The sequence below is a fragment of the Varroa destructor genome, unplaced genomic scaffold (assembly GCF_002443255.2).
Source record: "Varroa destructor unplaced genomic scaffold, Vdes_3.0 BEIS01000002.1, whole genome shotgun sequence".
NCBI lineage: Eukaryota > Metazoa > Arthropoda > Arachnida > Mesostigmata > Varroidae > Varroa > Varroa destructor.
This window is the reverse complement of record NW_019211455.1, coordinates 32,316,320-32,340,877: the sequence shown is the minus strand read 5'-3', so window position 1 is coordinate 32,340,877 and position 24,558 is coordinate 32,316,320. Positions and strand designations below refer to the sequence as shown.

At 40.2% G+C, this 24,558-nt stretch overlaps 1 protein-coding gene across 1 annotated transcript; it reads right to left on the bottom strand.

Moving 5' to 3' along the window:
- Positions 1-8,018: 8,018 nt before the first annotated feature.
- On the bottom strand, positions 8,019-14,056 carry LOC147757678 (uncharacterized). The gene has a single exon (XM_086980626.1). The coding sequence runs from the start codon at positions 14,010-14,012 to the stop codon at positions 12,948-12,950; it is 1,065 nt and encodes a 354-aa protein (XP_086836752.1). The 5' UTR covers positions 14,013-14,056; the 3' UTR covers positions 8,019-12,947.
- Between the last annotated feature and the right edge of the window lie 10,502 nt (positions 14,057-24,558).

Below are 24,558 nucleotides of genomic sequence, written 5' to 3'. Positions count from 1 at the left end.
TTTCTTACTGCCAATAAATACTATTTGGGCATGATTTTTGTACTATGTAGGGTCTGGTTCAACGACGAAAACACAACTCTATCACTAACAAAACCATCTATCTGAATATAACATGCCACAAACTGAGTGGGATGAAAAACGCCTATTGGTGAAATAGTGGAAACCCTAGTAAAGGAAAATTTTGTAACTCAGTCGAAAAGCGGAGATCTTCTACCGCACCGTAAACTGAACTGCTCATGCCCAGGACCCGGCTTCCAAGCCTGCGAATCTGCATTTATGCCTCTGTTCATTTTGTATATAGACGCGTTATCATAAACACGATAGCTCTTTCTGGCCGAGCTACGAACGGAACGTTCAACAATGAAATTTAGAATCGTGTTACTATCGTAAAAGCATTGACAAATCAAGCTAAAGACAAAAACACTATCGTCCGGATGTCTGTCTAGCCCTAAATCGATCAGCTGTAACCGAAAACGAATCAACGCCCAGCAATATTACCGACCGAATCTGAGGATCTCTCTTCTCAACCGTCCGCTCATGAATGTTCTACCTATCATCCATTTCCCCACTGAATTACTTTCTGAAAGGACTGAAGCTATATGCATTACCGAGATCAGCTAGAATGAGACTTTCTGTAGGATTGTAGCAATTTAATTGGTGCAGGTATATTGATTGTGATTAATACAGATATAGCATACGTTCGACCTTTTGGAATTGACGCATTCTCGAAGACAATAGCGGTAGACCTGGTGCTGCATAGAGCTCAATCCGTTGTACTTCAACCCCCAAAAGGCTTAGCAGGAGATACGAAACCACGAATGGCCAATCGCTTTGCTAATCGAAAAGCTTCTTCATACGTGTACTGTACAATCGCTCTTTCTTGTCGGAAATCAAAGGTGAGGCGAGTTCAACCTTCAAAAAATCCATTCCAAACGTCCAAAAAAATTTCGCAGTGGAACAGGACTATGGTAGTTTGCTACCGACCCGACAAGAGATCGCGATGTCGTCGACGTTGGTTCTGCAATGTACGAGGACGCAAACAACGACATGAAAATCTATGGAGCTCCTCCTGGATATGTGATGATCACATTGACGATCTCTCGCGCGTTTGAGCCTCAACATCTATCATTACCATTCCTAAACCGTGAACAGGGTGGATTACATGGTATGTTTCATAATATGCTAAATACTAGCTAGAATCGCATTTTACCTACTTGTGCTATAGGCAAGATATGCAAAGATGTAAGAAAAAACGATGTACGACCACTTTGTTCAGTACATTATTTCGCATAGGACCCTTTTCGTTCTAACAAAAAAAAAAAACCTGAAAAACATTGATGCTGACATTAAGCGTATTACTAATTAACTCGGAACGGAATAAGTGCCATACTTAAAAATAGACTGCAGGAGGTGACGGCCAGAAAAGGAACATTGGAGACAACGACATGGTTCAGAACCATTCGCAATCCACACGCGCGTTTAGGGCCGTCTTAAGGTTAAAGATAGTCGAAAATGTATTAAGAGACCAGATAAACAAAGCGGCAACCGGTCACGCTGACAAAGCTCGTAGAATTTCCGCTGTCACGTATCTGTTACATGAAGAAATTAGCGTGCCAGTCGATGACAATTCTAAAGGAACTGTGCACAGCCAAGATTTTGATCCCTCACTAGTTAGTGTCGAACGCTTCACTTACTAAGATTCGTAAACAAACGAAAGCAGACGCCCAACGTAGTTTCCCTCCCTGCCTTACGACGAAGGCAGAAATGCGGAACGGCCACCAGCAAACATTCTATTTTTAATCTTTTGACGTCCGCTAGGGAATGGCGTGGTTTCCAACCTATTTTTCACTGTCGTCGTCAATAGAACGTAAAATATCCTGTGCTACCTACAGTAATGTGCATAATCAAGGCCTAATCTATAAGGAACAGGATAGAATCAAGGAATCTACGAGGAAGGACTGAAACGCTTCGCAGTCGCATAGCTCTTAAAGACACTAATTGACTAAGCTGTCACTATAAAAAATGGAAAATATTTTTGCTGTATATATTTTTATTTGGCAAAATCCTACGAAAAATATGGTGCAACCAAGAAAATAGTGAACTGGATCATATGGACACGAACTTTCCGGTGGAAGTGGACAATATTTCTGCTAGTCTTCGAGTCACGTTAGGCTGCTTGCAGAGAACTACCAACATTGAGAGGACCACCATTACTCTACACTTTTTTTTTGGCCCTCGTATATGCCTGTTGTATACTAACTCACCAAAATATGCTATACCTAAAAATTCACAAAGTTTACGCACATGCTTTCTGAACCTTGATCTTGAGCATTTGTGCCGTGTTGCAATTTAAGCATCGAAGTCTTGATTGGGTCGTTGTTGTGAGGGAAGCGTTTTTTAAATCAGCTCTGCTACGAAAAGTCTAGACGCACTTATCGCCACTTCTACGAAACTACCGCATTAATGTGGTCAACGTTCCATGACTACACGAAAGATGAACCGAATAATGAGAATCTTTATTTTGGAAAATTTTAAACTATACACAATTGTACAAGTAACTAAATAAACCATGACCGTAAACATCCAGTAGGACAAATGACCCGTCGTTTTATTATTAGAACGCATGACATAGATCATAACGACGCATTTTAATTACTAGGGTAAAAATGTATAAAAATGTGTAAATACATAGACAGCATAACAGGGTGCGACCCTTATTGAAACAAATAAACGGCACGAGAAAGTCATCTAGGTAAATGTTACAATCGAGGCGTATGGGCTGCAACCCCCCATTTTTATGCCTCTTTGGTGCGAAGCAAAGTGTGTTACTATTATAGTCGGTCCTTAATCAAAAATTACGCAATACTAGAGCGAGATATTTGTGAACGGCTTTTGGTTTATAAAAGCGAATTATTTTACTTTGGGTTAGTACCCTACATATCGATAAAGAATCGGAAGATACTTCCTAACAACTGACAAACTATATGATATAGTTACAAGCATTTGTATCTGGTGAGACTGCCTTTTATAGCGATATCTGCCGCCACACCTTAGGGGATATTTTTGATGTTGTTCGAGCTACGAATGGATCTTTATTGCCACACGTGTGTGATTCTTTTCAGAGAACCGAAACATATGTTATTTCTTGTTCTTCCCAAACCTGTGAATCACGACTTTCCAGGTCTTTTCCACTGAATAAAGATCTTCCGAATACGGCATCACCTGAACGTCATTGGCGGCAAGCAGCATACCGATACTAGAAGTTAGGTGACAATACGGCTCATAGTACACAAGCACATTGCCATTATCTAAGAAGCAATTCCGTACTTGAGACACCATCTTGCTTTTCATAACTTGAACATATTCCAGCTGCTCTCGTATTCCCGTCTTTCACGTCCACGTCCGAAAGTTTCGTACTGAGATTCACCTGAGAGACAAATTCATTTAGAGCTCTCAACGATCCAGCTTTCGACTTGGTTTGCCCAATGAGGATAAACTCGCTTTCTTCGAACACTAAAGCGAGGTTTCCTGGCAGGTCAACCACCCTTAAACATAGCCTCTTTAAATCGGCCATAAAACGTAATTCTTGACGTAGCATATCTACGGTACTCTGTTTTTTCTGGAGGATCTATACGAGACAAATATATCATTTTAAAGTTGTTAAATAATCACACGCTCCTTCTGCTTCATAGCACATTTCTTATTTTCGATTCTTGTTACCTACTGTAGGCGAGAACACGGGGAGTTTTTCGCTCAGTTTCTCAGCAACATTGACGACCGCAGGATGGAAAGCATGAACATTTCAGCGGGTTTGCCCCACGTGCATTTGTTTAGTGGAACAACAGTATTTTCTGCTCTTGAGATTTATCTCTGACTTTTCCTATTTGACACTTTACGTACGGGAAGATTCCAAATCACCAGAAAACAAATCAGTTTATTCAGAACACCATGACTTAGTTCTTCATCGCTAACAACCGTTGTGTTGAACGGTAAGATAGGACGAGCTGGCTAAACGAGACAATAGCACGATGTGTAGATGCTGAACTCGTAGAGGTCTGATTAAAGGAAGCTTGCGATCGTTAAAATACCATATATCAGCCCTACATATCACATCGTTTGTCAGCAACTTGACGGATTGTTATCGAGATGCAAGCTGCTAGCGTAAAATAGAATAATGCCGTCTTCATAAGCCAAAATCCGTTCATCTCGCCTTGAAAGCTGAATCGATCTGAGTGAGCATCGGTTGTATATATTACTATAAAATCTTCTATAGCTTCAGTCATTCGAGATTATTAAGATCGGAACAAATAGCATTAGAATGAAAACCTTTTTATCTTACTCATTCAACGATTGACGAGGCGCAAAAAATTTAACCAAACTAGTATGTTAACTTGGTCCTGTCAATTGGCAGTAGAGTACTATAACGGAACACTGCTTTTCACCGTCACAGTTCCCCGTTGCTACAAAATCATACGTAATGCCTCACGTTTCTACCACTGTATAGCTTGTATTTTTTCAATTATTTTTTATTCACACAAATCGTCTCGTGTGCAACTGTATATAATACATCTATAATGCAACACATGCAGTTTACGTATAGTAAAAAAGAACACGTGAAGATATTACGGATACATTACTTCGATTTGTATTACATTAGGTGGGTAGTGCTACTTCCAAGAGGGCAGTTATTGTAAAGTTAAAGTATCAGTTCCAGATTCAATTCTTTCAAAATTTTACTTCATCTCAAGTTTTCATCTATTTACGTAAATTACTGTCACCGATATCGACGTACCGACGAACGTACTATTGAGCTCAAAATTCTCCTAGCCGCCGGGTATACTAACGCCCTCCACATGATACACATGGCTTCTAAACAGGCCAAGTCAACAATAGATGTCCTACTCGCAGGTATATAATAATACAGTCGTGAGAAGAAGTGCCGCCTGAGGGGACCACCTATGGAGCGGCGCGTGGCGGCGTGTATCTTACAGCTGACTGTCAATCACCAATAAATCAACAAGTTACAACAACACTGTACAGGTTACGTATGTATTTATATACGACATTTAATAAAATCAAACGTCTGCACAGATTATCTCTGGCTTTTCGTTTTTCTTTCCATGTAGTGATTGAGCAGGCACAAGGACAAAGGTGATACGAATGCGACCATCTGTGCCATGTCCATTGCCTACTCCAGTTTACGCTAACTTCTCCCTGGCAATTAAATAAACAAGTCTACTTACAGGTCTGGCTTTCGATCGATACCTGTTAGCAGCTCGACTATTCTACACTAACACTGTTCGAAAACAGTAAAAGATAGGGTCAAACGAATAACTAGATATTACGTGTCCGACGGATGGGGGGCCGCGTAGCTTCCCTAGGGACATCGCACGGGGGTGACGACAATGATTACAGGATCTGATTTGACCCGATCAAATTGGATTGCAATCTTGGAATAAGCTTTGGTAACACTGACTTTGTCTGTGACACCGATAACCCGGCGACGAAGCAAAAGGTCGAGGTGAAGACAACAACAGTGATTCAAGTAATGTCCGTAGCACTGATGGCACGTGTATTATTGAAAGTATTAGCACGAGTATTTGTTATTACGATACCGACTAGTGTTGTTTTTTTATCTGTGCGCCAGTTGTTGTTGTTATTGAAGAGAAATCAGTATGGGTGGTAGACACATGCTCGCGGAATGGGAGCTGCCGCACTTTCGTCGCCCGCTGCGGCTAGAAGTATCGAGGCGTTCGACTAGTACCTGGTGATGCCGTTACAACGGCGGCGACTGTGGCGGCAATTATGATTGTTCCAAAACGTGACGACTTCCGTTTACGATGGCAGTGCAATCGAAGTAATAGACGGCGCAAGCAATGTAGCAGAGCGTAGTAACAGATGAAACTGTGCGCGGCGTAAACAGTGCATATAGTCAGTACGTGGTTACCGCACAATTGTCGCCAGTGCACTGCTGTTACCTAACGACATGACTGACTATTAGTAATGTTCGTCACAATTACGTAACGACATTGATGCTCTTGATCTATAAGGACCTGAAGTCACAAATGGAGAAATGACAAACAGAAGAAGCCGGACCTACCCTTCATTACTCATCATTATAATCGGGCTAGAGTTTACTACTAGATAATGGCACCTCCCCGTTAACTACTAGGACTATAGAAGTTTCCTATTTAGTCTGTTAATAGCTTGTGCACTGTCCAGGCAGAGCATCGCCACTCTCGTACGATGATGGAATATATTATTATATAGGCAACCGTCGTGTTACTGCGGGATGTATTCACCCGTATATTCATGCTCAGCGCGGTAATGTAGGGGTGGCACCAGTTGTATAAGAAACGGGAGATTGAATAGAAAAATCGACATTACATCACACCCGTAAATTTATCAATAACGGAAGATAATGACGATTATCAATAATGAACAGCTTTATTTATATTTTCTAATATAGGCTAGCTTACCTACTGGTTCCACGCGATCTATCAGGAGCATCGTTGGCGAGTTCTTCGAAAAGCTTTGACGTAGTTGAAAGAACAAAAATTAGCGTGAAGATCGACTGTTGTCAATTGTGGAAATAATTTGCATTATAGACGCTCCATCTTCTCTATGTAAAGCTGATCCTGAGTCAACAATGGACTTCCTTACGAATTCAGTATTTACCGTGCACCGAACATTTTAGAATGTAGAATTTGTTCGAAATACGGGACTAGTTCTCTCTAGGCCTTGATAATACGGGACTCTAGGCCTTGAAATATAATGCAATAGACAATGAAATGCTTACAGATGATAAAAACAATCCATGACCAGACGTCTAGCTGAAGGCTAGGCGCTGTTGTACAGCTCTATGAAAATTGGCAACGCGCTCGTTCAATCAAAATCAGAGTTCGAACTCAAAAAAAAGAAAAGAATTCATCAAGCAGTGCACGGACATACATGAATCCGCACGTTCAGGAGTAAAAAGACAACAATTCTGTGCTGGTAGACAATCGCTGTGGATGAAAAGGCAAATCTAATTAGCGACAGGTAAAAATTAAGTAATATGAAATCTGCTACCAGGAATTAAGCTAGGAAGTTTTCATAGTTGTGGTAGTAGCAGTAACTAGCTTCTTGAAGAGCCTATCTTTCGTCCTGGCTATCGTGAAGTGCTAGTACCGTTGTCTAGCAACTAGAGGGTTACAGGGAAGATCCAGGTCTGTAGCTATGAGAGGAGACATTTTAAGCCGCTAGTAAAAACACGACCTGTAATAAATATAATAGACCTTTAAACTGCTCGGTTCCCGCAAATTATTCGTAGGTAAACTGAAATATAGGTAGTCGAGTCTTTACATCATGTTAGCAAAATCAATGTACGGAGCTGCCTATTTGACCCTACCCTAGCTTCAAATAGAATTTCCAGTAAAGTTCTAGCTTTACATATTACACGAAAATTCGTAAAGGCTCTCAAATGTATTACGTATCCCTTCAATGGTACACAGGCGAACAGTTTGCCTAGACACCAAAAAAGTTCACTAACTAACTTCCTTACAATTAAGACTAATTGCTTAATGTTTCTGCTTGCTTTTTCGGATTTCCGATGAATAATACAAGTCTGGCTCCGTATGCCACCACTCCGGGAGGCATCGAGAGCCAATTTTTTCCGAGAGCTTCGCAAGGTGTTTTCGCCGCGTCGACGGTTAACAGCTTTGTTTGGTTTCAGGGGTAAGTACATGATGGCTATGGCCAAAAGTAATTATACATTACTTAGTATCTGCTGTGGCATAGATATATTAGGCGCATCAGCTATAGGCACAAAGCATCAATTACCCGTAACACGATGTCGTTCTATCGAGCTATTCAGTTCTTTTTATATTTCTGATATACCACCTATTAGAACTCGAAAATCATTATCAAGGCACTAAATGCGATATTTCTATCATCATACAGACAGTTGTTCAAGCTCTGGCTATATTAGGGTTTTATACTTCATGTATATCAAAGTGGAAAAATGATGTTATCTCATATCATATCCGTCTCTTGTAAAATTTAAGAGAACCTGAAGTCGCATTTATTCTACCGAAATGTCTATACATGGGTGTATATAGCATACACAATATTTGTGCTATAGAAATGTTTTACGAAATAATCACTTCAACCATTGTCGCGTTTTCTAAGCGCCCTAGGGACTATTATTCATGCCTAGAAGCCTTGTTCAAGCCTGTATGACTGTGAACAGTACAACGGATCGATAAAAAAAGATCAATTTAATTACTTCAGGGTCATCTTCCGCGTTCCTCACTTCTTCCGACGCGTTACGTCCACTGTGGCTGAACCGTCGACACCAAATTCGGCCCCTTCTATCTATTCGCGGTGCACTTTCTTCTTTAATATGTTTCCTGCAATCGCTGAGCCAACTTCACAATAGCCCGTGGCGTTGCCTATCAATTCCACAAATTGCTGGGGTCCACTCCTTGGGTTGTAATCTCGAGCTTTCTTTGCTTCCCTTTTTTCCCTTGCTGTATTTCTGGTTTCCTCAAGTGTCGCTAAGTGTAGGCCGAGTCGTCATCTGCCTTTAAATCACCGTAGATGGAAATTTTCAACAGGGGCTGATTTTGACGAGACAATTTTCAAAAGTTGTATCTCTTGCTACAGCTTAGGGGAAAAGCTGATTGAAAACATCACTCGGCAACCCAGTCACTTTTTAATGTCCGCCATAAGGTAAGATCTGCCCCTTGAAGTGGAGGCCAATTCTTTCTTTCATATAATTTTTTTTTAGTCATGTCCCTTTTCTTTGGCCTGCTTGACCTGTGTCATACAAACGTTTTCTTTTCTTGATTTTTGGGACTTCAACGCGGTGTCTCATGTAATAAATCTGTTTCAAATTTATGTCATCGCAATACTACAGAGATGCCGACCATGCGATATGCTTGTATAATGCAGAGTGCGGCCTTTTTCTAAACATTTCAAAGTGGTAATCTGTTTTGCTCCGGGTCTAGTGTCTTCGTTATCCGCACCTAAGCTACAACAATTGTGTCCGCGATTGACATCTGATGTAGCCTGCATACATGTACCATACTAATTATAAACTATAACAGCTTCGATGTTCTTCGCAACTTTTTCCGGTATGTTTGCAAGCGGCACATCGCTAACTAGGCATTTTGTCATAAATGATTATTATTATTATTACAATTACCAATTCTTTTCCTATTATTGTACAGGCTTAGTAGGCCAAACCCGCTTCGCTTTCCGAATTCCTTCCATTTTATATGTCCGTGTTTCTTGCCTAAGAGCAGTTCACCTTATCTTGGCCTATGTTCCGTCCCAATGAAGATTTCTCGATGTCTCTTCTGGCTTTTTCCGCCGTTTATTGTTGCTTATCGATGTTATTTTGTCCGGCTTTCCCTCTCAATAGTATCGGCAGTGCAGCGCGTAGCGTACAGGCACGCCGTAGGCGGTTCATTACTTATCCTAGACCCGGAGTCTGTCGCGCTACCTCTGGGTATTTGTTTCAACAGCACGCTCGGTCGAACTGCACGAATCTTTAGAATATGAGTGCATTAGCTAGAGGCGTGCAATTTTGAGCGAGATGTTGTAGCCACTTGTATTGTGTGGGACTTCAGTCCATCTTTTTGCTAAAAGTATCGTCGTTCGAGCCCGTGTAACATTAATTGAGCGCATTGTGATATACATAATTAATTCGTTGATTTTTGCGGATGGACCGGTTATTCTATAGGACCCTGCACACTATTAATGAAGCTATCACCGATCGTCAAAGAAGTCGTCACTAATCGCACTCGATGCAGGAACGATTAGCAGATGTCGTATATTTTTTGACTGTTTTTACCTCACTCTCGGCGCATTTTTTTCAATATTCAGGCTCTATTTTTTTTAATGCAGCATCATTTATGTAAAAAATTCATCAGTTACGTTTAGACCCACTAGCCTGACACTATTTTTATATTTTATATATTTTCATATTTTATTTATATATTTTTTTAACTTTTTTTGCTTTCTGGTCATCATTTTTCTTTCCTTATTGTTGGCATTTTGAAATTTCTTATACGATGCCACTGTAGTTTCGGAGCATTATTTCTGTACCTCTCTCATTGTATCTAAGGTGAACTTAAGTCTTTTTTTTATAGGGAACAGCCCATCAGCTGGGTACATCTGAAATTGGTACCAGATAAAACGACGATGGAATTTTTTTTCATTTTTGCGCAGATTCCACTAATCGACCTCGAATGGTGGCAAACAAAGACGAGTAGTAGAACAATTACAATTAATCTATGAGCATACCAAAGGCAAAGCCTTTGTTGGCAGATCATAACATTTCATAGTAATTTATTGGACGCATATGCCTCAGCGGGATTCGTGGACAGACCGCTTCAAGTGGTGAAGTTTTTTCCCCGGAAAAATTTTAGGAATAAACTAAAATGTGTACGTTTTCGAGAGCTTATATTGAAGCCATGGACAACAATCGGTCTGTATTTACAGTAGCGACAGACTTCTGAGAGGCGAGAACCCTTGTCTAGCAGATTCACTGTGCAGCTAGCCTGTTTCAAACACCCTACCCGCGATAAGGAAAAACCTATGAGCTCACCAACGATATATTTGAAGAGATCGCCTCATCAACCATCCCCAATCAACAGCCTAATCAACAATTGAAATCGTTTAGTGAATCGTTGGAATCGAGGAAGATTGTTTAGAGCATTCACGTTCTGCTCATTTACGCAAAGCCTATAAAAAAATAGGCCACTTGAAGCGAACTACACTTGCGTTCTACGTGATCTGGTTCAACACCAGTTCATACTGGGTTCCAGCAATGAACAATGTTCATGAATCATTAATAAACAATACATACTAGTTGGAAATATACTGAAGTGATTCAGTAGTCTAGGCTACCAAATGAGCTACTATTTTAATAATAAGAATTGGGTAATTCCAATTTATTTTGACACCTTACACACTAACGCGTACACAAACTTCCACATCGTGCGTATTAATCGTAGACTGTATTATGTTCTTAATGTACCTTAACGTACTAAATTAAAAGGGAATTTCCGATAGAAATTTCGTTTCAGCACGACGATTGCATATGTGTTCCCTTCGGGTCTGTCGTGTCCTGGATCAGTTCAAGAACGCCATAGCTTCTATCGGTCAGCATCAAAAGCATTCGTACGAGATTATGACAAAGGAATCAACGTTTATCTCCGCGAGCTCTCCAGACACCTTTGAGGTGCACGTGCGAGGCTAATTATAGTATTAAATCAACATACTATAATAAATATGAACGAAACATTAGCGCTTGTCATCTATATGTAATCGTTGACAGTATATATCGGAAACCGAGAGGAAAATGAAGTACAAAGTGGTGTAGTTGAAAGATATATCGCAGTGACTACAAAAAGTGAGTGCGTCGGATACGGGCTGAAACCAGTTTTGCAAGTACTGATACCACTTAAGCATGCAGACTTTTATAGTCACCATTAATCTGAGGGTTAATTACGTTACGCCAATTAGTTTTCACTGTCCCTATTCACCTGCTGACCCCTTCGTTCTCTGAACTTCTCCAACGTCTCGGCGTTCTTCTGCAGTATCGCTTTCTGGAGGTGAAGTTTTCGTGAGATTTTTAACGCATTTCTCAGTGTTGTGCACAGTTCTCCTTTCAACCGATCGAACGTACCGTTCGCGACTAATCTAACACCAAGGCTACTCAGAAATGTACGATGCGTATCCTAAAAAGTTGACCTAAACTTAATGATTTGCTCCTGAGGACTTTTTATATAAACATCGTTTGTGGGCGTGTAGTCTGTCCAGGACATCGCATAATTGGCCCGCTGTACGAGCGATTGTTCTCATTGCTCATCTGCGAAGGAACACCGAATGTAAGCTACCTTTTTTTTCTGCTTTTCTAGTGCTTCGTAGTGAGGCGTGACGTACTCTTTCGACTTCTAACTACAGCTTTTTCGTCTTAGTTCTTCCAGGTTATCATTTCTTGCCTTTGAACCTCATTTGTTACTGTATGGTTGCCCTGGCCAATCTTTCATTGGTACTTAGGTAATGACAAAAAAACCGACGGTAGTGGATTCGTGGTGCACCCATTGTCTACGATTTTCCTTTTCCTGGATACTTCGTGAAGAGGGAATACAAACCCTTGTTCGTATAAAAACTCCGAATGAGTGCTATTGTATGCTGTAATTAACTCATTTGAAAGCTTCCAGCCAAGATGAAACATACTGGCTGACATGCTATAAGACTAAATTAGGTTACACCGATAATCGTTGAAAATCTATTTGCCTATTTAGTCTAGATACTCAAGCTGGTCAGAAGTACATCTATATATGTATATACGCATTTCGATTTTAGAGCCGAACCAATCGGCACTAGATTTCTACGCTAACAATAGTTATACCATTGTAAAATACCACACTTTACCATCGTAAAATATAATAGCTGATTGCAGCCAATCATTGACGGGTAAAATGCTCATGTAACATTAACATTTTGCAAGTGTAACCAGCTGCGACAAAACCAGGCGAATCAAATCGTAGGTCTTCAATCAGGCATACTAATGAAGAATGACAAGGCGACAGCTCTCATTCTTTGCGAAACCTTAGATATAAAAACATGCAAGCTACATTGTATGACGGCTACTCGTACCACACCTTGTGAATCGCGCATCGCAAGACCAGTGGAAGATATCGTATGTGAGGAAGATATCCCTTTTTTCCGTCGGGCAGCCCGTTATTAATGTCCTCAGGCACGAGTACCTCGTTCTTCCTCACCTTCTCGTGAAACACTTGTAGAATGTTTTGATGACAATTAACGTTCACCACCAGCTTCAAGCTTTCAGTTGATACAAAGATGAAACGATCCTATCGTAGAGACAAAGGTCTCTACCGGCCATTCTATAGATACTGGTAACGAATGTGATCTTGAAAATGCAAGAAATCCTAAATGAAGAAGACGTTTCTTACTCCGTTTTCTAGCTCTTTCATAATATTTTTAGGTACGGTTATTTTTTTACTTCGTTCCATCTCGCAAAGCCCCTCTGTAATGCTCTGGCCATGTTTAGCGCTAACCGCCAGCTTCAAGCCTGCCACTAACTCAAATGTAGCTCTACTGAAGGAACAAACATTGGAAGATGAGGCTTCTACAAAGGCCGAATCGAGCTCTGTGTGACAGAGGGAATGATCTTGCGAACATAGAAGCTGCTTGACTTTCTCGGCGAAGTGGTTGATTTCGAAACCAAGCTTTTGCGCGTCGCGTAAAATGACATCTCGGACTGTTCCACTAATGGGTTCTGCTTGCATGAAACATCCGAAGGTGGCTTGAAGCGCATCGCTGATGTCTTTGATGGATATCAGATGGGGGACGATATATAGGTGGGGAATGACATCAACGGCATAGATAGTACACGCTTGCACACACGACGAAGCCTCTGCTTTATCGTATCGATCGATAGTTAACAAGGCAAGACCTGGCAGTCGAGTATAGTGTACATTTGCTGTCAACACAGACTTGGAAGCGTCGTTTCCTTCATGGCAACGCTCCATTTGTGTGGTCATCGTTTGGATGATCGGCATCATCCGCGTCCAGTCGTCAACACACTGCTTTAACCGTTCTGGATATGGTAGTCTAAAGGTGTCGGTCGCCAAGAACGCCGATTTACTAAAGGCAAACCTATTAAACAAATAGCGTGTCACGGACGGCAGGTTGTCGAGTTGCAAACAGGTGTTTAGAACAAGCTTGGGTATTTGGTGACACTGTCCAGTAGCATTTTTGAGACGCTCCGTAGTCCGGCTTTGGTGACCGAATTCGATGCTGTATTGTTCCAAATATTCACGCAATTGTTGTATGTCCAAATTGTGGGTACAGAATAAAAGTAATGCGGCATATTTTTGAATCAGAGGTTCAGGCTGCGTACTCCAGAGTTGGTCCGCGATGTCGGTGTAGGACGCGGAAATCGGATTATCCTTACTAGGCACTTGTGCACGTTCTTCTTTTGACATGAGCATTCTGGTACTTTTTCAATATCGACAATTACATAAAAACAAAGAGAAATTTTAACTGTTTTACGCAACAGTAACGCAAATATTTCGTGGAAGCGTGATCGTGAAAAATTACCTATGAGTCATGTTATAGGGGCTGGTAACCTTTGTCCAGCTTGATAGAGCAGCTAACCTTACCTATACATCAAACAGTTGTTCGCGTAAAGCGATGCAGTGGCAATGATATATTTACCTGTGAGATGGTCTAGGTTTGAAAGCGGGAGTTGTATACTTAGTTCGTTTCGCGCTGGAAGGAACTAACCGGCCCACACAATACTTGACGGTATCCGACGTTGAACTTAGAACATCCAACATTTGTTCACATTAGTCACTTAATCCTTCCTCGTCATGAGCAAAAAATCTTCACGAACATACTAGTCGACATTAGGCCCATCAAAACTTTTTTCTTTATAAATTCCAAACATTTTAAGATATAAACCCGATCTAATAGCGTTTAAAAGTGTATCCCCTTCATATTTTTAGTTTAATAATGTTTCTATGAAGCGAGTAATTTGATAATCGCTGCGTGTGTATAAAGGCTAGATTTACTGTTGAACAAAAATTAAATGGTGTCATGTCACCGCCGAACTTTGCGCAATCTATGTTTAATTAAAAAAGCCATAGCTTTTTTGTATGAATCGGCTATTTTTAAGAATCTGGCACTTCTATGAATAGATGTAGAAACCGTCGGTATGTTTAGCGTTAGGCTATATATGTAAAAGTGTACATACCCAAACCTTCTGTGATACAAACACAGACCTCTCTTCCCGAAACGATCCTAATCTATTGAATTTTCCCTTTAGACGCGACTATACCCTCAATGTGGCACGGTGTTGAGTTTAACTAGGTCTGTCTATCCCGAAAGGCTGTCGCGTGATATATGACCTGTATCGTGGATGACAACAATGCAAACACGGATGACATCTTCGCCCTATTCTTGTAACTCACTTTTGAAAAATGTCACAATGCCGCGTTATGCGTTTCATTGACACGAGACTCACACAACATGAGATTCTCTCAAAGATTCTCGCAACATACTTATCTTTAGATCATCATTACAGTATACCGTAATACGTTCTCTGTATTATAGGTCAATTCCTCCGACTATCGAGACGGCCATGTTAGTCTACCTAAATTCGGTAACATGTTGAACTTGAAAGAGACACCTGTAGGATCACCGCAATGATCACCCACTTTTAAAAAACACGTGGCATTTTATTACAGTTATTCACGCTCGTCTGAGACGAAATGAGCTTTTTTTCTTGCAGTTTCGACATGGGTCGCTTCTAAAGCTAATTGAGAACCATTGCAAAAGTACACACATACGCCCCGACTCATCGTAGCAGCGCTACTACTACAAACAGCTACGTACCTACAGTCTGCAACTTGGAAACTTGTACAACAGATAATAGATATTTAATAATAGAATCGTTTTACGTACAGTGCTGCCTTCGTTAAGTGTTCATTGTTTCGATGGCTGCCCCTTTCCGGCACGAAACAAAGAGTATCTACGTACTACTACCACATTACGTCACTAAGCGTGCCTAAATTTACTAGGCAAACATGTTACTGCCATTGCGTCATTCCATGAGGACGACAAAGAGTCTACAAATTGCAGCAGAAGGCTCTGCGAAATAACAACGGTAATAGAAGCAATACACTGAATTTCTGATCAAGATTTGTTGAACTTTTACTTCCTGGTACACTAAGACCCCACGAACTATATCACGATAATTCTGATTGATCCGCTTTTGTGTGTGCCAGCAAGCAAAAGCTGCACGTTACCTTCAAAGAGCATATCGCTACTCAACTCACAAATTCGGTTGTGCCAAGCTGTCCATTGCTAAATTCTGTGTATGTCAGAAACCCGTTTCGACGGAAAATCAACGTATTGTACTAAAACATGTACAAGCAGCATCTATCACATATATGAATGACAGCTATAATATTTATCACGTTTATGTCAATAACTTGGTTAACAAATCATATTTGCCGTTAACTTGGCAAGCATGAAGGTATTCATGTCGATAAGAGCTAATCGCGCATGGCTCGCAGTGAAGTATCTGTAAAAACGTATCGGAAGCTTCGGGGCAGTGCTGTCTTGACGACTTCGGATGCTGGTGGAGGAGGGAAAAAAGACGACGACGACGACGACGGGACGCTTCTTAGGGAGCAACGTAGCAGCTAGCACGAAAAGCGTCGCATGCGTTTTCATGCTAACGCTATGTACGGGCTGCTACTGGTATGTAAGCATATAATTATTACCAAGGATGATGGTCACACCACTCTGTCGATTAGACTTGCCCATTGCCACTGAGAAAGGAAACACCAATATTACAACGGCGACTACGAACATAGCGTCGGCATTAAAAAAACGCAGGACGTACCCGACCAACAACTGCAATGAACGTCAACTATCCGATCCACTAGCATGACTAGGTGCTCGGATCATGCGTCACTATATGTTCCGGTTTGATCTGGCCGCTGACGGGGGTGTGCTTAGAAGTAGAAAAGATCTCCTTTTTGCGTTGCTATTGCCTGAAAAGGTCATGGTTTAATGTAAATCGAAATGTTACAAGATTCTCCATGCAATAGGGCGCCCAAGTTTTTATATCTCGAGTTGTACATTTTGCATTTTTAAAGCTATTGCAGAGACCGTTTAAATGGTTCTGCATAAAAACCCTTCATACGCATTCTTCATTGCAAATGAATTATTAATGGTAGTTAGATGAAAACAAAAGTATTTGCTCCCGCACGAGTCCTCCAGCTACATCGTGACAGTCATCTTTTTGAGTTTTTCCCGCCCTTTAAAAATTTTCGCTGCCACCAGCTCGAGGTGCACTAGATTTTTGTATGTAGAAAATGTATTTAACCGATACCCCAATGGATTACGATACGAATCATAGCCGTGCTTTTCTTCGCTTTCATTGTAACTGAACAATTTTTTTTATCCGGAGTCGGATTTAAATGAGGTGTGGACCGAAAGTCTGTCTACTGAGGTATAATAGGAACTAATTAAAGTAGACTCGACGGGCTCAAGCAATACAAGCAATAGAACAGTTCTTGTGTCTTAGTAGATGAGAAACTTGTACTCGCGGGACATGGCTAGCCCAGCTGTCAACTCTTAATGTGATAAACAGGTGTTTAATATTTACACGCTTCGTCGCCCTTTCGCTATTAATAGACTGAGATTCTTAATGGAGTCTTGCGGCCTTAGAAAACCTGTGGGAAACAAACTTGTACGCGATTGCTGGGAATAGAGGAACTTGAAGTCAACGAAATTTGCGAAAAGGCGAAAAATAACCTACATGCGTGTCATCACTTTCATTATCCTTCCATTGGCATTTCATAGATATTGGCTTGCATTCGTTCGTGCTAGATAACAACAGATAAGTTGCTTGAATATCGTATGATATATGTGCGGAAAAAATCGGTCCGCTTAACGATGCACAACCTTGCAACGACAGAACCCGATGAACGGATTTTTTTTACTTATGAATGTAGAAATACATTTATTTGTAGAATAGATAGCGAGAAGAGAAACTACGATTTAATGCAAATACACGGGGAAAACACGTGAAACCCGGGTTAAACATATATAGCGAGCATTTTGGAAACGTGGTTCGTACAGAAATAAATCTGCTGCGCCTAGCTACTGCAGATCCAGATAGATTTAGTTCGTTTTCGAGACATGCGAAATGGTCAACGTTTACTTCAATGCAGATACGGCGCAGACGGAAAACGAAGCTTGGATGCGTCGGGAGTTGTCTTGGCGATAGCAAGTCGAATAACGGAGTGAAGTCTAACACAATCCTGAAACACAGTGAATCATTTTTGCCCGCCGGTCCGCAAAGACATCAAGCTCGTTGCCACAAAGAAATGCTCTAGACCACGGGTTGATACGCCTAGAAAAAGAATCAGGCTAAAAAAACAGAGACAGCTATTATGGTCGTTAGCTTCGCTCCATCTGCCCGAATCGCTCGTATGGGATGCTGTTCCCCGACAGGCCGTGGAAACAATACAACATAGCGATACCGAGATCAGTTGCGGAAGGGAAAACTAAGAGTACATTATAGAGACATATAACAAGAAAAACATACAAGAAGCATACAATAAAATATAATAATATAGGCTATAAATTTATGATAACATGTCTGTAATTCGTTTCCTAAATCACGGATCTTTTCAAGCAACGTTTCCCTCAAAACAGGGCACACCGAGCATTCTGTATGTATAGACGAAACGCTTGCATTAGAATGGTGCTTGTGGCCGTCGCTTCTCTAAATTTGTGATTGATTGATAGGTCTCTCGCGTGGCTGGAAACGTATCATATAGATGTAGTGTTCCTCTGAGTAAGTGGAGCCTTGGATGATGTATGTTAAGTGTTCAAGGCTTGACCACTAATAAACTTATGTGAAAGCAGTAGACAGGCCGGTTAATGAAACATCAAGTTGCCAATGCGCAATATCGATGTCACCCTTATAACATATAGATAAAGCAAAGGAATAAAAATATCGATTGAATTGCAGTTTGACTGCATTTTCAAAGATGATCTGCTTAAACTCCGGCACAATTGTCACTCACTGCAAGGTATATGCTTTACGAGCACCATAGGTCCCGCCTTTTGGCCTATTATGGTCATCTTTGTAGCTGCAGCCATCAGGACTGCAACACTCGTGTTGTCCTTAATATCAATTGCTGTAGCGTCAAAATCGAACTACACATAGCAAATCAAATTGATTGCCAAACCGGCGACTACACGGATAGGAATGGCCACATCGCTTCTGGTCGCTGGTAAATACTGCTCAAATTTGCACGAATATATATACTGCACCATCGATGCGAACGTACCAGTTTAATGCAGTTGGATAGTTTCAATAAGGGCAGTGGGTAAAGTGAGTGCCCGCTAAACTTGAGGACAAGTGATAGAGCCAGTAAGGGGTTGCTGAGTTTTACCCACTGTTATTATGGCATAATCGTTCAAGTGCACGCTCTTTAATGACCAGGCTGCTCAGAAAGCCATAATATACCTGGACACAGCTCCAATATGCGGAATCAATGGCAACTCACAGCGTTAGCTTCGGAAACAAATCCAGGCAGAAACAATTCAAGAAGCTCAGCTAAGACCTACAGTTGAGAAAAATCGAAGTTAGATCACGCCTGCTCAAGTAGAACTTCTAACTCAGCCCTAGAAGCGACCTTCTCGACTTGGACACTCCCATTTTTTAGTGGATGTTTGCCGTTAAACCTTAGAATTTCTGAATTTTGAGATGAGTAAGTTCGGTACATGCTGGTGTTTTCAATTTATTATCTAGTCGCTTACTGCTGCATTTATTGCTGGCTGCGATATTTCACCGAAATGTACTACTTCTGCATCAAATGCTGTTTTTTTTCACTAATGAAAATCTTTCTGAAGATGAACTTTCCTAAGCGCAGTACTAATTCCTTTTTCCTAAGAGCCGTCACAACCAGGTCGCAAGCGCTTAAGGCTTGAAGCCTGAAATTTTTCCTCAGAACCAATCAGTGTCTGAATTTACACGATGATTTAATTTTACTGTTTTTTAACGATAATGTGGATGAGGAAAATACTAATTGGGTTGCTGGACTATTTAGATATTTTGAAATTCTTTGAAAATGTCTCGTTTAAACTACGAGCTTTGTCAGACTGTTCGTCATAGTGAAGATTCGCCTCTTTGTTATTTTTGGTACGAAACAACGCCGGCTCTTTCTAGAATAAATCTGCATAGTGCATTAAGCATAGTGGAAGACGCTTTCGTATTTTTACTGAAGATCAGCCATTGTCCAGTCTCTTCGCGCGGTATAAACTCCTACCGCGATGACAAACTTTTCTTTGCCTTCGAAAAATGCAAGGAGGATACCTATGATGCAATGCGGATTAATTAGTTAAATAGGAATCAAATTTATAGGATCAAAATGCACCGAATAGCGTAAAAAGCCAGCTTCGATTATTTCGGCTAGGCATAGGGATTAGGGACTGTTTTTAAATGAAGAATGCCTGTTTTAAACCGAATCGACTTTTTTTAAGCGATTGCCCTTCTAGAATTTTTAGCCTACTTTTAGAATTGAGCTTCGCTTAATTGTCTGTGTGGCGCGTTCTGAGTGAAACTTTACCGAGTCTATATTTACCAATATGGCCTGACGCAAGAGAATGAATATGTTGAGAAAATGAATAGTAAAGCGGTTCGGGTGCCGACTTGAAGATATAATCCGGGTCGTTGGAAAAATAAACAAAACCGCTGCAAAAAGTTCCTTTGGCGCATGCAAAAATCTTTCATTACAATATCTATCCTTGTTCGGACACAATTTTAGAAACAAAGCGTACACCGAATTTCGAAATTACCCGGGCCGTTTTGTATATCCAATCTGGAAAAGCTACTTATATCTATGCAGAATAGGACACACCTTTATGCTGTTGAACCTACTCTGATATAAACGCCCGTATGACTAAACCTAAATGCAATGTTAGCCAGATTAACGATAGTCAATCGGTTTTAGGGAAGTCGTTTGCTTCGTCGCAGTATCTCCGTCAAGCAAAGTTGTGCGCTTCTGAACGGGCTACCATTTGTTCACTATTCTCAATAGAGCGGTACGCCAGCTAAAGTAACTGGCTATTAAGGATTTCAATGTGACATTCGATCAATAGATGTTTTCTAGTGAATGTGGTTAAGGGTACCTTCCGTGGAAACCACTCGATTCTCAGGGTAGTCTCAAAAAAATTGACACTTTCGACTATATGATTTCTTTCTCTTGCACAAATTGTGCCCGCGCAAATGGTGCCCCTATACTCCATTGCTATTCAATGCAGCCATTAGAGGCAATAACTGTTGATATCGTGAGTTACCTGTTCATCTAGCGCCGTCCAATGTTCGAGCAAGTCGGCCTCAGTATAACCATAGTTTTCATTTCCATTGGCGACCAGTGACGTCTTCAGTAATATCATGAAAAGTAGAACGTTACCGTAAATGCTTAGTTGTAAAAGTATTCTTTAATGGGTTCCTGTTGAGCTCAATATGAGAATAAGGACTATCTACTTCTCCTAGTTGCAACGGAAACTTTGAGAACGAACCTACGATTCTGGTACCACCGAACTGACCGTGTTTAACTACTACTTTATGAGTATGTATTCCCGTTTCTTAAAGGTCTCCAAAAATTAAGCAGTTTTTAAACTTCGATGCATAACTAGTTTTTCTTACAGAACCACAAAAATTAAAACTAGTTCAATTGTGTATGCCCGCACGAACTACAACTATTTGGCTTCCTGCACGCGAACTATGTGCAATCTAAAAAAGCACGATTCGAAACAAATATGCTTCCAAATAATAGACACAAGACCCTCGTCCTCGTCACATCATTTTCCGCCGATGGTAGCTACAGAATGCCAGAAATTATCTTTGAAGTGACATGCGGCTAAATACGAGTTACGTTCTCTATTGATATTTAGAAAAAAACAAGGTATCCTTTAGTACTACGCTCATTGTTCGCAAAGTCGCAAGTAAAGCAAACTCTCATAAGACGATAATAATTATTCGGTTTAAATTTGGCGCCATGAGCATAATCGAGCTTAGTTAACCCTGACATGGTTATGGAACACAACACCCTTTAAACCGTCTGCAACTTTTTAGAAAAAGAAGAAAATTCAAAATCGGTTGCTGTAGCCTATTTTTAATGTCAAATGAAGCGAGCTATTCTAATGGGTGCGATCCGCGTTTTTGTTTATCACTAACAGAGGAAGGTTGATAGCTCTAATCTAGCTTATGTAACACGCTTTCGGCGAGATCTTAGATAGAATTTCAACGTTCTTATTCTAACAGCGTCTATTTGTCCAATGCTGTTTCCTTTTCTTTTTTTTTTTTTTTTTTTTTTTATTAGCAAGCGTATACGGGTCCGCAACGGAACACGTGAAGTTGACCATAGTTCTTTAGCTAGTAATCGAACATCAGACAGTACGTGATATCTAACTGTAGGCTGTGAGAAATATTAACGGGAGATATTTTACATCTTCTTTTCTTTTTATCGAATCATTTCTTATTAGCAATATAAACATAGGATACGTATTGGAATATAGAATTATCTTTGGTGAAATAACTTTTAGCGACCCGTTGATCCGATAACGTCTTGCGATGAAACGTAACGAAATAATTGTTCATAATTACGAAAAGTAACAGTATAATTCATCCTAGCTTGATATATATATATATATCACGGCCGTGTTATATTAATGTGTTAACCTCTATTATTTCTATTATAGATGATCGCATTAGTTAAGGATATCTGTTAACCGCTGCTTTGGGGCACACGTATTTGATATGCATAGTATGATATATCATCACTGTGACGTAGGCAAATCTGCCTGTGAAAGTTAGGCGGCGTCTAGTGTGAATATCTTATCAAAACCTACTTCTGCGCGTCCAAGCTGGTTCTTGACTTTATTATATTGAACCGCGCCATCTGCAATCCTTGCCTTAAAGAGCATACAAGGTATATACTTAATTTTGTATTAGAAAAAACTATGCACATAAATAAGCATGTTATGATCAATTCTGATCAAACGGCGTGGTTGTAGACGGTTATCCTGGATTTGAATATTAGCTAAATAATAGAAAGTACAAAAATATACTTTTTTTTTTTTTTAATTAAATTCCAAAATGTTGCGAATAGGTGCTGTTGATGAGAATATATTTAAATGTATATATTAACTATATATTTAAATAAGAAGCCTTTCTACGCTATCAACGCAGCTAGGTGTGACCGAGGGCATCCGACGTGGGTTTAGGTCTAGTATTTCTGAAAGTAGCATAGCACTCGATAAGCGGCATGCGTTCAGGCCCGTCATGGCTAAGGTCTGGATTACAAAACTATATATAGTTTTCTAGCAAAGAGCCAGCAAACAAATCTGAGTGAGGAACCTAATCGGAGCCAACATCGATCCAATAGGCCTAGTTCGTTTATAACATACTGAATATATTATACATACCTGGCCGTGTATAAATCGCAATGAGTACGCATTCTACGATATCACTCGTACGGGCAACCAAAATCAGATACGTCTAAGAAGAAAACGAAGCTGCATAGATGAACATAATAAGGTTTTCTCGCAGTCTAAATGTTAAGCACCCGTCTTTATGTATTCTTTTCGTTTGTCAGCGTGGCCAGAGCAGCATCTCGAATATCGTGCGCGCGACATTTAATTTTTGCACCTTGTTTTATAGAATGTATTTAACAGGAGTAGCGTTCTTGCTCAAAGGATAAGTATTGTCAAATGTATGAAACTCGTCTCTGCAGGATCGAGGTAACGATTTCTTTTTCTGCATATTCGTGGAACGATATAGATTTAGTTTTGAAATAGTTATACAGAAGAATTTTTTCTAAGTATTTTCGTCAGTCAATAAAAATAGGGATTAAAATTATTGAACGTTGAAGATCTGCAGGATAAAAGAAGCGGCTGAAATAGAAGCGGAATTGATAATTTTCGTAATGCACAAAAAAATAATTTAAGGGGCGCAAAGCACACACACTGTTTGACAAGTAAAAAAGTTCTGTCTAAATATGCTTCACTGTACATGAATTAGTCGCTATAGGTATATCCCAAAAAATCTTCTCTATCTACGTTTTGCTCAGAAATCCAACTAGAAATAAACTGCACAATTATGAAGTTCGTATCTCATGATTAGTCTATTAGGTGTTTAGATAAGTATCTGCAAATAGAACTTGATTCAATGCGTGCACTATCAGGGCGTTCGTGTACATCTTCCTCATGCGTTAGCGAAGCTCGAATCATATGGCAGTCTTCCGTAGGAAAATAATTGTGTCGGGAGTCTGTAAAGTTTCTTACAGAAAAAATTTATATTGTAAGGAATCTAGACGTGAGTCATATGTATTTGAACCTAACATACTTCTAAAACGAGTAATTAGATGTAACAAAAAAAATGCTTAATGATCTGCTTCACCTATCAGTCCACTAAGAGTTTATATGCGAATGCACGATGCCGATGTACGCAGGCCCACGAAGTGGCGGCCGTCGTCGTTTAAGGCGTCAGATCGTTGTTAAGTTTCTCGTCCGGGTTTTAATCGGTTAGAAGCTGTTTCGTACAATGCGCCCTATTAATTACACAGTTACCAATAGAATCGTAAGAGTGGCGTAATCTCAACGTCGAAGAATGTCAACACCAAATACCTACAAATGATTGAATAGCCAGTAGACGGTATTTAATCTAAAATATTGTTATCACCTTTGAACAATGAAATTGGTTTTTCTAGAGCTTTGTTCTGCATGTATGTATTATCAAACGGACAAACGCAGAGTCCAATAATTATAATTAAACTATGACACAATCCCGAATTAGTTCATCATACCAATATGCACGAACGTAGTGTTGTTATTTAACCTTGTGATCGATGAAATGACGGATTTACTAGCTTGATATTGTTTTTCCTTATTTGTCATTGGTTTTTTTCCTGTAATTCATGCCGAGAGAGAAAGAGTAAAGAACTT